The sequence below is a fragment of the Dendrobium catenatum genome, unplaced genomic scaffold, assembly GCF_001605985.2.
Source record: "Dendrobium catenatum unplaced genomic scaffold, ASM160598v2 fragScaff_scaffold_134, whole genome shotgun sequence".
NCBI classification, from domain to species: domain Eukaryota; kingdom Viridiplantae; phylum Streptophyta; class Magnoliopsida; order Asparagales; family Orchidaceae; genus Dendrobium; species Dendrobium catenatum.
Genome location: NW_021318596.1, coordinates 80,046 through 95,093, shown reverse-complemented (window position 1 = coordinate 95,093; position 15,048 = coordinate 80,046). Strand labels below are relative to the sequence as shown.

The 15,048-nt window shown below is 35.2% G+C and overlaps 1 protein-coding gene across 1 annotated transcript; it reads left to right on the top strand.

Annotated features, from left to right (window-relative positions):
• Nucleotides 1–1,010, top strand: LOC110108350 (phospholipid-transporting ATPase 2-like). The gene is made up of 3 exons (XM_020838961.2): nt 1–158; nt 401–551; nt 637–1,010. The coding sequence occupies exons 1-3, from the start codon at nt 55–57 to the stop codon at nt 982–984; spliced, it is 603 nt and encodes a 200-aa protein (XP_020694620.1). The 5' UTR covers nt 1–54; the 3' UTR covers nt 985–1,010.
• The last annotated feature ends 14,038 nt before the right edge of the window (nt 1,011–15,048 follow it).

Genomic DNA, 15,048 nt, shown 5'->3' with positions numbered 1-15,048 from the left:
TCACCTGGCTCTAATAAATTTATTTGACAGGCACTTGTGGTTTTCCTAGTAACCATGCATGCCTATTCCGGTGAAAAAAGTGAGATGGAAGAGGTCTCAATGGTCGCACTTTCGGGTTGCATATGGCTACAGGTTTTAGTTGTCACACTTGAAATGAAGTAAGCTTTCTCATATTCAATCTTGATTCCCTGACTCCAACAAAGTTTTCTACAAAAACAACATCAAGTCTTTGTCCCACTACGTTGGGTCGGCTACATGAATCCTTTTTCGCCATTATGTCCTGTTAAAAGTCAAATTCTCATTGAAATCTAATAAAGAAAGATCATTTATAATATTCTCTAACCAAGTCTTTTTAGATCTACCTCTACCTTTCTAATTAAACTATTTTTCATGAATGCAGTTCTTTCACCATATTGCAACATATTGCCATATGGGGAAATTTTCTTGCTTTTTATTTGATCAATAGCTTGGTGAGCACTATTCCAAGACTTGGGATGTACACTATAATGTTTCGTCTCTTTAGACAGCCAACTTATTGGATTACAATGATTGTAAGCTTATAATCATACTATACTGAGCTAGTAAAGTAATTTCCTATCAAAGGCTTAGGTGATTTGATTGGTTCCTATTTTTCAGCTTATTTTTGCAATAGGAATGGGGCCCATCTTGGCAATCAAATATTTCCGTTACACATACAAACCAAATATTATCAATATTCTCCAACAGAATGAGAGATCTGGTGGGCCAATCTATGCTATGGCCATTGGAAACTTGGAGTCACAGATCAAGCCTGTGGATTCAGATTTATCATCTCTGTCTATTACTCAAGCCAAGAGTAGAAATCCTGTACATGAGCCCCTGCTATCAGATTCTCCAACGGCTACTAGACGTTCGGTGGGGCCGTCGGCATTCGATTACTTCTCGGCGACACAATCTAGGTTTTCTTCTTCTTCTTCTTATTCTAGAAACTTGAAGAAGAACTGACTAGCATTATTGAGACTAGATGACAGTGTTGTAGCAAAGGAAAATGGCTTATCTTTACTTAAATTACTGGTTTTCTGTAATTTATTTTGATATAATTTGTCCGCTTAAATTTGCTTCGAAGTGAGACTGATGAAAATAGGTTAATTTACTTATAAATGTATGGAATGAATTTTATAAGTGTTTATAAAGATTGTTATAATCATTATGTTAAAAATAAATTAATAAAAAATGGCAAAAAAAATAATTATTGACAAAATAATGTGGCGTTGTCATAATAATCTCAAGTAATCAAACTTTTATTTGGTCTAGACACTTGACGTAGCTTTATGTCCGGACATCAATAATATGTCGTCACGTGTTCTTACTCTTTACCGTGTGGCCTGACGACCCCAACTCGGTACTACTATGTATTGGCTGATTTGTGCAAACCGGGGTATTTCTAGGTATTGCTCGGTATTGGTCGACAATAACGAGAAATGCCGTTTTCTCAAGTCCAATACCTAGCAATACCGAGTAAATATCGAGCAATACCCCGATTTTGCTAGATATTGTTTGGTATTGTTATGTATTGCTCGGTATTGATCTTGACAGAGTGGTATTTCTTGTTATTGCTAAGCTATATCGAGCAATATCTAGTAATACACGAATATAGTAATATTGGGTTCCGTTCTGGGTTGGGTCGTTAGGCCGCGCTGTAAAAAGTAAGAGCACATGACGATATATTTTTTGCGTCTGGATGTAGAACTATGTCAGGTGTCCTTACATAATAATTGTTTCAAGTAATCAGACTTCATTACAATATTTAGTCCTGCAGTTCAATATAGTATATCTTAAAAACTTAATCTTTCAAATGCTTCTTGTATATTTCAATTGGTTAACTGATTTTAATGATTCGGTGAATAATATTTGAATTTAGTATTGTTGAATTTTTGAAATTTTTTATGCATTATTTTATACGGTAAAAATTAGGCTTTTAAATTAAATATAACTCTAAACTTTTTGATATTTTTAATAAATATTAAACTTAAAAAATAAGTAAATTTACAATTTAAGATGGCCACTTTATGTCTATTTTAAACGATTAAAGTTATTAGTTAAGTGTTTTTAGTTTTTAATGATGGTTTTTTTGATAAATAATCGAGATTTTATTAATTTACTTTCTTATTAATTACTGATCTAAACTTACAAAACTTGCCACGTAATTTTGATGTTCAACATTTACAATAATATGAAAATATAAATTTAAAACAACTTTCAAACGAAGCAATATTACAGAGAAACCTCAATCGATAACGAAATAATGACGTTGATATATATATTGATGATACAACAACAACAACAACATCAAGCCTTTATCCCACTACGTGGGGTCGGCTACATGAATCCTTTTTCTCCATTGTGTCCTATTAAAAGTCAAATTCTCGTTTAAATCTAATAAAGAAAGGTCATTCCTAATATTTTCTAACCAAGTCTTTTTAGGTCTACCCCTACCTTTCTTAACATAAGTCAAATCTAATACCTCTACTCTCCTAACCGGGTCATCGCAAGGCCGCCGTTTTATGTGACCAAACCATCTAAGGCGACTTTCTCTAATCTTATCTTCTACTGGAGCTACTCCAACCTTTTCACGTATATGCTCATTTCGTATCCTATCTCTAAGGGTAAATATTGATGATAAATAAAGAAAATTTTATGGTTGAGTTTAGTTTTTGTACACTAGAAAAATTTTAGTAGCTTTATGGTTTATTGTTTATTTTAAAGTTAAAATTGGATGTAAAATATGAATAGTTTCCAAACTCAAATCTTGGGTTTAGCCTGTCACAAACCAACATGATAGGACCTAACCTATCTGTGGGTCTTATCGGGTTGGGTTAAGACAAATTATCTAATTCAGATTATAAGGATTACAAAAAAGGAGAGCAAAAAAATGGACATGTAAAGGTTAATAATATAATTAGATATTAATAATCAAGTGATAATAGTCAATTGAATGAAGTATGTGATGGTGGCCATAATTATTGATGGTAATCATTGGTTGTGATCAGCAAAAAAAGGAGTTGAATTCTTTTAGCTCTTCATGTTCTCCAACTTCTTCTTTATTGAGAATTAAACCATATTTAAAGCTTTTTTTAGAATTACCCTTCATCAAATGATCCATATTAATCCCATTGATTATAGATTATGTATAAGCCTAAACTCCTAACTATCGAGGTATTGCCCACTTTGACTTACTGGATTTCACAGTTTTGTCCCATTGGTATAATTTCCCAAAAGGTCATTCATACTAGAATTGCTTCCACACGAGCACACTTAAATTTAGCTTTTCTTAATGAAATATCAATTATTACACCAAAAGGTGACTCAATTTTTTTTATTCCATTTTTTTTCTTTTACATAAGAGTTTTCACAATCTCCTTCACATAAGTAATTGAATTCCTCATCAACATACTTATCTTAGAATCATTCACAATCAAATATGATTCTAGATATGTCCCTTATAAGTTCAAGTGGTGGCTCACACCATCTAACATTTTATCTTATACAAGGTTCAAGAGGTAGCCCCAATGGCATAACACTTTTCCTTGTATGACAATTTGTCTTATATGATACTTTGTTCTCATCTTCTAGCAACTATATTGCTCCAATACCATTTTGTAATAGCTCAAAACTCTCAACTATCAAGATTTATCTTCTTTGGCATAACTGCATCACGGTTTTGCCCGTTAGTATAATTTTTCAGAAGATCACCCATCCTAAGATTGCTTCTGTTCTAACACGATTAACTTTGACATTTATTAATGAAATTTCAACCATTAAACTTAAAGACACCTTGATGTTTATGAGTTTAGCTGCATTTAAGTGCCTTAATGATGTCAAAATCAAATGATTTTAGGCTTATTGAATTTGTCTAGTTGAGTTACTTGATTTGACTATAAGCACGCAATATTTTGACACTATTTGATCCTTCAATTAATATTTTAGAAGTTTTTAAATATACTTCAAATGCCTGTTCTAAATTCATTTAAACTTAGTTTGATGAACTTGTGATATTAATGGGTATGTTTAGTCGAGACATCCATTTTGACAAAACATTTGTTGAAATCAGAGTTTGGTTGATCTTGAATTTAATTTTGAAATTTTTTTCTAATTAAAATATTACCTCGAGAGTGAAAGTTAATAGTACTTTTAGGTGGGCATTTTAGTAAATTTAGCCAAAATTCAATACTTCTCTATCAAATGCTTATATCAAATCCTTTGATCATAAACTATTTAACCTGTATTTAAGTGCTTCAGTGATATCAAAATCAAATGATCTTACACTTGTTAGATTCTTCTTGTTGAGCGCTCGTTTCGACTATAACCATGCAAGATTCATAAGTCATTTGGTTTTTCAATTAATGTCCCAAAGTTTCTATCATTAGAGTGCTCTATTTTGCCTTATTTGAACTAAGATTAGATCACCTTTACTGTTAGATTTATTTCGTCAAGACCCTCAATTTGATTATAAATTTATTGAAATTAGCTTTCAATTGAATCTAAATTTAATTTTAAAAATTTTCAAACATTATATAAAAATTTATTGTGATCATACTAGTTTTCTGCAAATCAATATTAACCATGAATATCATTTATTTAATTAGCAGATTTATAACGATAACTATTAAATTTAAATTTGTTATGGTCAGCCGATGTGTATAACAATTTATATTTAGAATTATTTAAAAAAATATAGAATAGTACACTGCAAGTTTTTTTAAAAAAAATTTATTGAGAAAGATGAGCAAAAATTGAATGCCATTCTCCAACTGGCATCACGTGGGAGGCTATTTTGCACGTGAAATTAAAGTGGACAGCTACAGCCTAGTTGGATTGTATATTTTAACCTATTTATTCATTGCCATTGCTATATGTATACTCCATTTTTTTTTAATAAAAAAATCTTCAGATGGCTAGGGTTTTCCTCCATCTTCCTCTTCGTGCTGTGGCCGTCCTGTGGGTAATCTCTTCATAATTTCTCTCGTTTTTTTTTTTTTCATTTTCTCTCCCTCGTTCATTTTTCTGGTGGTTATGGCTGTTAATCGGATCATTGACCCCGGTTTTCTGGACGGTAAGACCAAATCGTGTTCTTTCCGGGAGGTTCTGTCTGGGTCTTCTTCCCCAGCTGATTTTCCTGATCTCAAAATCACCTCTTGCAATGGTCTTCCTTCTCTTTGAATTTTTGATGCCAAGATGTTGGCCTTGGCTGCTTCGTTTGAGTTTGTGTTGGTTGGAAAATTTACTGGCCGTCGTCCAACGCTTGATTTTATTCGTAATTTTTTTTTCCAACTTAAGTTAAATGGAGATTTTTCTATTACTGTGTTGAACTCGAAGAACATTTTGATTAAGCTGATGAATGACCTAGACTACTTTAGAGTTTTTTCTTACCGTTCTTACTTCATTAAGAATTGCTATATGAAGTTGTTTAAGTGGTCACCCCAATTTGACATCAATGTTGAATCCCCTGTCATCCCAATCTGAGTTTCTTTCCCAAAAATACGTCCACACCTTTTCTCCCCTCGTGTGCTTCATGGTCTCGGATCCTTGTTTGGTCATCCATTACGTACCGATAATGCTACTTCTACTGGGACTAGGCCCTCGGTTGCCCGCATTCTTGTGTAGTTAGATATTACTAAGCTGTTTCCGGACCAAGTGTGGCTAGGTTTTGAGAAGATGGGTTATATTTTAGCAGGCTGAAATGGAAGAGTTTCCTTTTTATTATTTTCATTGCAAAGCTTTGGGTCATTCTAATGCTGATTGCCTGATTTTACATCCCCATTTAGCTTTTAATCCCGCTCCTCTTGCAGTTTCTATAGAAGTTTTACCAGAGCAGCCTATGGTTATTTATGCTGGAAATTTTACTATTCCTGAGGTTAATTTACATGTAGTGTTCCTCATGTATGTGAGGCCATTTTGCCTGTTGGGCCTGTAGCCCTGTCTCCTGCTGTGGTTGTTCCTCTGAATGGTAATGATGTTTCAAATTTGGGTGGTCCTAATGCCTTGAGTGATGGTCCTTTACTTTCCGATCTTTCACCTTGGGGTGTTTCTACTCCTTTGGCTATGGAATGTTCGAAGGAGGAGGATATTGTTGCATGAGAGGTTAATAGGGTAGTTTGGCAGGAACTGTCTAGTGTTTGGCACATACTGTTTGTCCTCTAAACTCTCATGATTTAGCTTTAACTGTAGTGCCTGTGGGTCAGGTTTGTTCTCTGGTTGCTTGCGAAGTGGACCCTTCGGTTCTTACCCCGGTGACACCTACTATTCAGTTGTCTGGCCAACTTGTTGATGTCCATGTGAATTTAATTTCACCTGATGCTTTGGTTTCCAATGTGGCCGCCGTCTGCTCGGGGGGGGGGGGGGGGGGGGGGGGGGGGGGTGTTATTTCTCTTCACTGAGGTTGAATAAGTGGAATGTTTGATCAGCAAGATATTGTGCGAAATGAAAATGTTTGGGTTGGTAAACATATAAAGCAGAAAATCCAAAAAATAGCCTAAATTTTTTGTTTGTTTGGTTGTTGCTGCTTTTGGTTTTTCTGTTATCCCTTTGTTGGCCACTTATCTACTGCTGCCTCTATGGTTTTAATTATGTTTTATTTTGGGCGAACTGTTGTGGCTGGACTCACCACTCTCCGGATCCATGGTTTGTTTGCAACCTTTGGTGGTGTTTATTTGGAACTCTCACTTCTTCGGGTGCGTGGCGCCTTATTTTGGCTTTTGGGTATAGTTGCTCTCTTACTCCTCTCGGATGGTTCCGTGCTTGGTATTCAGGGTGGTTGGAAGCTTTTGGCTAACTTACTGAGCACCGTTGGCCATTGCTTGCCTTATTTATCTCTCACCCTCCCTAATTGTATATCTCTCATGTATGAGCTTTATTCGTTCTGGCCTTTGGTTGTACTCAATCTTTTACTTGCATGGAAAAAAATTTTTTTCTTTGAAAAAAAATGTATATCCAATTTTTTTATGGGAGAAGAAAGATATTGCCGGCGGGCTTATCACCTAGCATGTCAAATAATTTGACAACACTTAAAAAATTGATTTGAGCTGCGGAGCGTAAAAAATTTGTGTTACGGCCAAGCCGTTTGTGAAACAGTTGATTTGGGTTCAAACAAATTGAACCGTTTCAAAAAATCAATTCCGGTTCTAGGTTGAAATCCGAAAATCGAGAAATGAACAGTATGACCCGGATTCTGATCGGTGTACATAAAATGCCCAGTAAAAACGTCCATAACTGGTTTGCCCGCCGTCGGCGTCTATGCTGACTGAGTCTACATGCCGTCTCTTTGAGTGCCAACGCTAATTGCGCCTGCCCGCTGTTGCGTCTGTCTGCGTTGCGTTGCATTGCCGCGAGTCCTGGTCGGGCCAACCCATCAACTTGTGCGGGTTGGGTCCGGGTTGAAAAAGTTGGCCCATATGCAAAAACAGGTCGGATTCGGATTGGGTCAAATCGGTGTCTGATTAGTTATGGGTTGGACCTGAACCCAACCATTGACCGATTTTAATTGACAGCTTTATTTATTAACTTCTTTTTTGGTTAAGAGGTAGGGAGGGGGCAGGGGCTATTATGGAACCACACTTATATTTTTATTTTCCTGTTTTTTAATATGTTTAATTTAATATTTTTAAAATCATTTTTTAAAATAATCAATATACTTTTTTTGGTATTTTATTTTATTTTTTTTAATTGAAAATCACCTCGGCCATCACCAGCAACTGATCACATTGCCATCATTATTTTAGGCTAAAAATTAAAATAATATCTATTTTTGATATCAAATATATTTTTACTTCATCGTAAAATATAAAAATAATAAATAATAAATAAAAAACATAAACCACACAATGCATTTAGCTCATTGAATGACCTTTGTGAAATTTCCAACTATTGTTCCAAGTGTTTGATTAGATTCAACAGTATTCTGATCAAAGCACCATTGGTGTTTTTAGATTCAATCTTATCAAAATGCTTATTTTGACTATACAAGTTTATTGAAAATAAAATTTGCATGATTTTGAAGTGAATACTTCAACATTTTAAAATATAAAAATTTGACACTAACAATAATAATAATAAAATAATAAAAATAGTAATAATAACAAAATAAATTTTTTTAAACAACTTTAACTAACATAATACTATCAAATTCATAAGAGGAAATTTTTTTATCATTCATCTTTCAATTACATATTGAGAATGTCGAATGTGATTGGGTAGAAGACATGTGATTGGGCAGAAGACGGCTGCGAGACGGCTGAAAGGCGGCAACATCTTGAACGTCGAATGCGCGAATCGCGAAAGCGGCTACGAAGTGCAAACTTGTGGGATGGGCAAGGACGCTTAGGATGATAATATTAGAGCAAAAATGTTCTTTTGAGAGGGAGGGGGGAAAAATATCAAAAATGTCCCCGCTGGTACATTATTTATTTCTTTGAGGGTGGGTAAATGCCCACCATGACATCAAGCGGCGGGATCCACCCATGGTCCATTAGCATTCAAAACAATACACCATGCATGCCAAGAAGGAGGCTTGTTAGCTTTGCCAAGATGGACTCAAATTTTCATTATATAAAAGAAACAAGCATTATGTGCTTGGAGTAGCTTTATCTAAATCAAGATAACTTGTAAAGTAATGCAATGCTAGTCCATTAGTTAGTGAAGCTAACAAAAGTGCTAGCAGAAGGCATCAAATATGTCTTGCAGAAGAGAAGCGATGACTCATGATCTGTTCTTTCTGCCATGGAGCTTCACGAAAGTAGAATATGAACACAAAAGAGAAGCCTTGATATCAGTCCATTAGCATTCAAAGCTATACATGTGCCGAAAAGGCTTGTTAGCTTTGCAAAGATGGACTAAACATTTTGTTTTACAAAACAATTAAAAATCTAAATTTATAAAGAAATGAATAGAGAAAACTAATGGACAAAACATTAGAAAGGAGCTTCTTTTTCCATGTTACAAGGAGGAGGAGGAGCTACTTTGGCAACCCGGACACTTCCCCGAGATCCTTGTACTCATAAGCATCATAGAGTGCTTTACCCTCCAATTGCACAAAGTTTGAAATCTCAATTCACATCTTTACAGTTTTTTTTTTTTTTTTTTTTCTGGTGGGAAGTATCTAGATAGGAACTTCATCTCCTAATCACTAATTGGGATGATTAAAAAGGTGATAGCTTTGGTCCTCCATTTCTATGTTTTGTATTATCTGAAGAGCTTGATCTCGAAATTATTAGCTTGAATTCTATACTTGACAATAGCACGAGGAATGCCATGGAAAGTAGGTAATGTATAGTATTGTGAGGTCTGAAACCACCCATAACAAGATCCACTGTCATTTATTTATGATTCATCATAGCATGATTGCCTGTCTTTGTTCCTTTAGATTATGAAAAAATAGTTATCTAGATCTTCGTGTTAATGTCAAATAATTTAGATGAAAAGATTTGTTGTAATCAGGTTCTAAGCTTGATTCTTACCAATTTAGAACACCTACGGAAACTAGTTACTAATGATGAAATTTGTGCTAATGCTTTAGCTAAAATTATAAATATTTCAACAATGATAATGCCTTGATGCCAAGAGTGGCACCGGAATCAGTGTCTAGGCTAGATGTTGTGCCTTGACACCAAAGCTTCTGGTAAGGATTCAATTCTAGCGCCCAGATGCCAGAACTATCAAGTGCTCCTTCAGCTCCATGTGTTGTTAGAACAATTCATTACTTTTTTAATGCGTGCATCAATTATAAACAAAATCCATGAAATGATGTTATGCATCAATTTCTCCAAGTTCATGCATCAATAAGTATTTTTGATTAGTGTAATGAATGCCTAAAATTTAATGAAGATGACATGAAAACAAAAAAGATTTAATTTGAAAGATGACTACTAAAATATAATCAAGGAGAAGTTAGCCCATGCATGAAGGTTGTCCTTAGGACCTTTTAGTATAGGGGCAAGTTCTGTCAAACTATTTAGGTTTGCTATTAAAATTCTTTTCTAGAATCATCTTATTTTCATATTTCATATTCATTTTTATCACTTTCAAGCTTTAACCCAATCTTTCAGATGAGTTTTGAGCATATAATGAAATGTTTAGTTCTTTTTATAAAGGATTGTTTACCTTAAGCTAAATATAAATATATAAAGTATTAAAACATGTGGGATTACAACAAAGGAAGAATGATTTTATTCATAGCTTTGAGGGCCTTAACAAGGGAGTGATTGGACATTAAGGTTTCCTCCATAATCTAATTTTATGAGATAAATATTTTTATAGCTTAGAAGTACTTTAGAATGATGATTTAGGGCATTTGAAAATAAGAAAGCAACCATTAGGATCATAAAAATCCTGATTTGATCATCATGCATACTTTTTGGCAAAATGCATGAATATTAAGACAATTAACAAGGAGTAAACTAATTTTCAATTTTATTTAACAATAAAAAGAAAAGTCAAATAAGCTTAGAGTGGCTTAAACACACATCTAAAAAGCAAATTTAATTGCAATAAATCATATCATAACCATTGGTCAAGTCTGATGTCTAAAGTAAACTCATTAGCTAGTTTATTGTTGACTTATGACTAATAATGTAGATGCATCTTAATCAATATGAAAGATTGAATGATTGAGTGAAAATGTAACTCCACCAACTATTCAAACCAAATTTAGGTACGTAGATAGGGGTCTATAGCCAAGATGAAGATCCAAGAACTTAGAATGATCCAAACACTTAAACATGTATAAAGAAATATAGGTCCAAATTGGCCGTATTCTTTTGGAGAATTGAGAACTCACTCCGGCTCTGCTAGGGTTTCGCCCTAGCGTTTCCCTCACGTTGCTTGGCCGCTCTCTGGTGGGGCTGGCTCTCTTCTCGTTTCCAGGGAAGTGATTCTTCTCCTTTTTCCTTTTTGTTAGTTCATTTTTTATTTTGGCCGCTCTCTGGTGGTGTTTTTTAGGAGGCTCGCCTTTGTCTCGATCTTTTTTAGATGCTCTCTTGGGTCCTTCTACTGGTAACGAGTTTCCTGAACTTAAGGTTTCCTCCTACCGTGGTTTGCCTTCCCTTTAGATTTCGGATCAAGAAATTAAGGCGTTGGCAGTTCCTTTTCAATTCTCTTTAGTTGGTTTCTTTCCTACTAAACGTCCGTCTCTATATTCAATTCGTAAATTTTTTTTCAATCTCAAGCTCATTGGAGATGTTTCGGTCACCTTGATGGATTCATCTCATGTCCTTATAAAACTTGCGAATGACCTAGATTATTGTTGCATTTTCTGCCATAGATCATATCTGGTTTTTAATTGTTATATGAAGCTTACCAAGTGGTCTCCTCTTATTGATGTCGGCGTTGAGTCGCCGGTGATCCCAATTTGGGTTTCTTTTCCGCTTATGCGGCCTCATCTCTTTTCCCCATGAATTCTTCATGGCTTGGCCTCTCGCTTTGGCAAGCCATTAAAAATTGATATTGCAACTTCTTTGGGGTCTAGGCCGTCTTTAGCTCATGTTTTAGTTGAGCTGGATATCACTAAATCATACCCTGATAGGGTATGGTTAGGTTCAGAGAAGCTTGGTTATGTCCAGCAAGTAGTGATGGATGATTTCCCTAATTTTTGTGTTGCTTGTCATTGTATCGGACATGCTGTGGGAGAGTGCCGTCCTAAAGTTTATGCCTTGGATTCGGCTGTTTTGCCCCAAATTGTTGAACCTCTTGTTGAGGTTTATCCTAACCCTGTTGTGCCTGCTATTGTGAACTATGTTGTCCCATATGTGTTTCCTACGAAACAGGGTTTTGGTTATAATGTTGGTATTATTGAGAAAGATGTTTCTGTTGCGCCTTCTGTTATTGAGCGAGGGTCGGATACTGCTCTTTGTGTTCCACCTGTGGAACCTTTGTCCATTGTTGATACGATTTTGCCATATGTGGATGTTGCTGGTAATACTCTGAATAATGTTCCTGTTGTTGATCCCATTTTGAACGTTGTGCTTGGGGTTAATCGGGTTGCTATTGGTAATATTCCCTTGATTGAATCGACTAATATTTTGGATGAGTGTGCTCCGGCCATCATTGGCCAGCGGGTTTGTGTTTCTGAGCCAATGGTTAATTATGTTGCCCCTGTTGTGGAGGGGTTAGGGGATCCTCTGTTGATGCTGACTGGTTGTGTGAGTCTTAATGGAGATTTTGGGGGTGTAAATATTGTTGCTTCTTCTGTTTTTAATGTTGCTTTGGAGTCTTCTCAGAATATTGGTAGTAGTGATTTGGTGGGAGGTGGTGTTAATGCTGGGGAAGGAATGATGGTTAGTTCTAATTCCTTTGTCATTGTGCCAGTGAACTTGATCGAGCCCTAAGCTTTGGTTTATCATGTGGGAGATAATTCCGAGATAGATGTGAGGGCTCATCTTGATTGTTTGCATTGTACGTCTAAACTTCAATCTGATTCTGATTCTTCTTCGGAGTATTGTAGAGGTTCTGATCCTGGTCATGATTTTAAATTGGTTTGTGAAAGACCTGTTATTTCTGTCGCCTCTCGTGGTAGGTTTCGTGGGAGGGGCAGAAGAGGTAGATAGTCCTTTTTTATTGTGCTTGTTGCCCTTTTGCTTTCTTTTGATGGTATTTTGGAGTATTGTTCGATTTTGGGAGATGTGGGTTTATTAGGCAATGATGTGGCTGGGGCTCATTTCTTCGTCGTCATGCTGGTGGCAACCTTTGGTGATGCTTTCTTGCTCGGGTGGATCGATTGTAATCTTAGCGTCTTTCTTCGCCAAATTGGATGGTCCGTGCGTGGCTTCAGGGAAGCTGGAAGCCTAGGCCAATAACTGAGCCCGCAGTTTGTTTTCAATTTTCATTTTCTTTTGCTTTATTGGCTTTTTGACTCTTGTACGTTTTTTTTTGGGTTTAATATAATTTTGGTTTTTGAAAAAGAAAATGTATAAAGAAATATAAGATTTTCCCACACATGGCGGTTTACACAAGCAATGAACTCCTAATGGATATGATTTCATTAAGAAGGTATGAGAATTATCAAAATAGATATGGTCTACTAAGATAGTAAAGGAACTCAAATGGGATATGGTCCATTGAGAAAATAAGTAACTCAACCAAACAAAACTATATTGTGCTTGAAAAAAAAAAAGAATATACTAATGAACTAAGTGTGATCCTAGTACTAGCCATATGGTAATATGAGAAGGACCAATAATGACCATATGACATGTATATGATATTTTGTGTCACAAAGAAGGCCTAGGCTTTTAAAAGGATCATAAGGTGTTACCCCCTATACATGAAAAATTCATGGTCTGCCTAACATACTGTGGGGATCCCTATGAGGAAATGCAAATGAGGTGATGATGATGGTGATGTACGATGATCTAGAAATGAGGAGCGGTGGATGACTAGGAAGTAGGAACTAAGGTGTGAGATGGTGCTGATGTGAGAAGTAAAAGAGTTCAACCTCTTACTTTTCAAGTGCACCCGGGCAAGGAAAATGGTTCCATCTACCTTTACCCAAAAGTTCTTAATTTGATTTGCTTACTTGGGCATGAATTGCTAATTCCATGAAAAGAAGTTGCTTCATATGCAAGTTGAAAAATATTCATTATTTTTTGTATATTTTTTTAATTTTTTATATGTATTATTATTTTTCATTATTTTTTTTTGTATTTTGTTCATTAATTTGCTATATTAGGTATGAAAATATGGAAAATAATGATTGCACACAAGATTCTTAAAAAATGTTTATGATATATCGATTAATGAGAAGAAAAAAAATCTCATATTTACGTGAAGAGAGAAAATAAATTTTTTTATCCCTATTATTTTGAGCAACACTCAAGAATGAATAAATAATATTTTTATAATTTTATAAAAAGGAGCCCGTTTTAAATTTAAATTAGCTTAAGGAGCAAGTTAATAAAAAAATTTAAAAAGGTGCAAATACGGAACTTAATTGCCCAGTTTCAATAGAAAATTGAACTTCATTATGTTGTATCTACTTTGACCGGAAAACGGATTCACTACCAAAAAACGCGACCTATCGCAGCGGTTTTTTGCACCGGTTTTACAAACCGCTGCGAAAACCCGTTTTGCATCAGAAAATTAATCACAGTTGCACCGGTTAAAACCGCTGCAAACAAAACGCATTACAAAAAGCTACCCCGCCGGTCTTAAAACCGCTGCGGAAGGCCATTGCAGCGGAAGGCAAAAACGGCGGTTCTGCAGCGGTTTAATGACCGCTGCAAATAATTTCGTGGCGGTTATAACCGCCAGGAAAAGTAAAAATTTATGCAGCGAAAACCCTATTTTTTGGTAGTGAATTGAACTTGAATTTCTATTCTTCATTTGTTTATAATAGCTCCAATAGCACTAATTGAAAGAAAATTATCAAAGAAGGTAAATTATGATTATACAGACATACCAACTACTTCCATTTTCAAATTAATGATTTATAATCAAATTTCATTATCACTACTATTTTATATTATATACTTGTATATGTCTTATCAAATATTTATTATATATTCGACAAGTCATGATGATGTAACTCATACTTTACAAGCCTCATAAGTAAACTTGCACAAATAGTCATCAAGCATTACTCACCTGGGCATATGGGGAGAGGTTGTCCATCATTGAGGTAGCTCATATTCCTAGCAAATTAAGTGACTCACCATTCACCTTTGGTCATCTATTAATGCAACTCACCTTGACTACGGTAAGAATATCCTTGTTCAAACTCACTTTCATAACTATATGAAAGTTTCTTCTGAAGGGATTCTCAATTCATTTCATTCTGATCCTCTAACTAGAAAGCACACCTTCCCTACAATGTGAGCTTATTTGCCTCTCATTCTAGGTGTGTCATAGCCCCAGAATAGGTCACTGATGATTCCAAGATAGCCACCATCCATCAATCTCTCCGTCATAACCTAGGACACTGTAGATTAAGAATTCAGTTCAACCTATTTCGACCAGACTGGATTTAAGGTAATCTATTATTTTTTTTTGCAATTGATCCAATATGCATGTGCTTTGGAATAT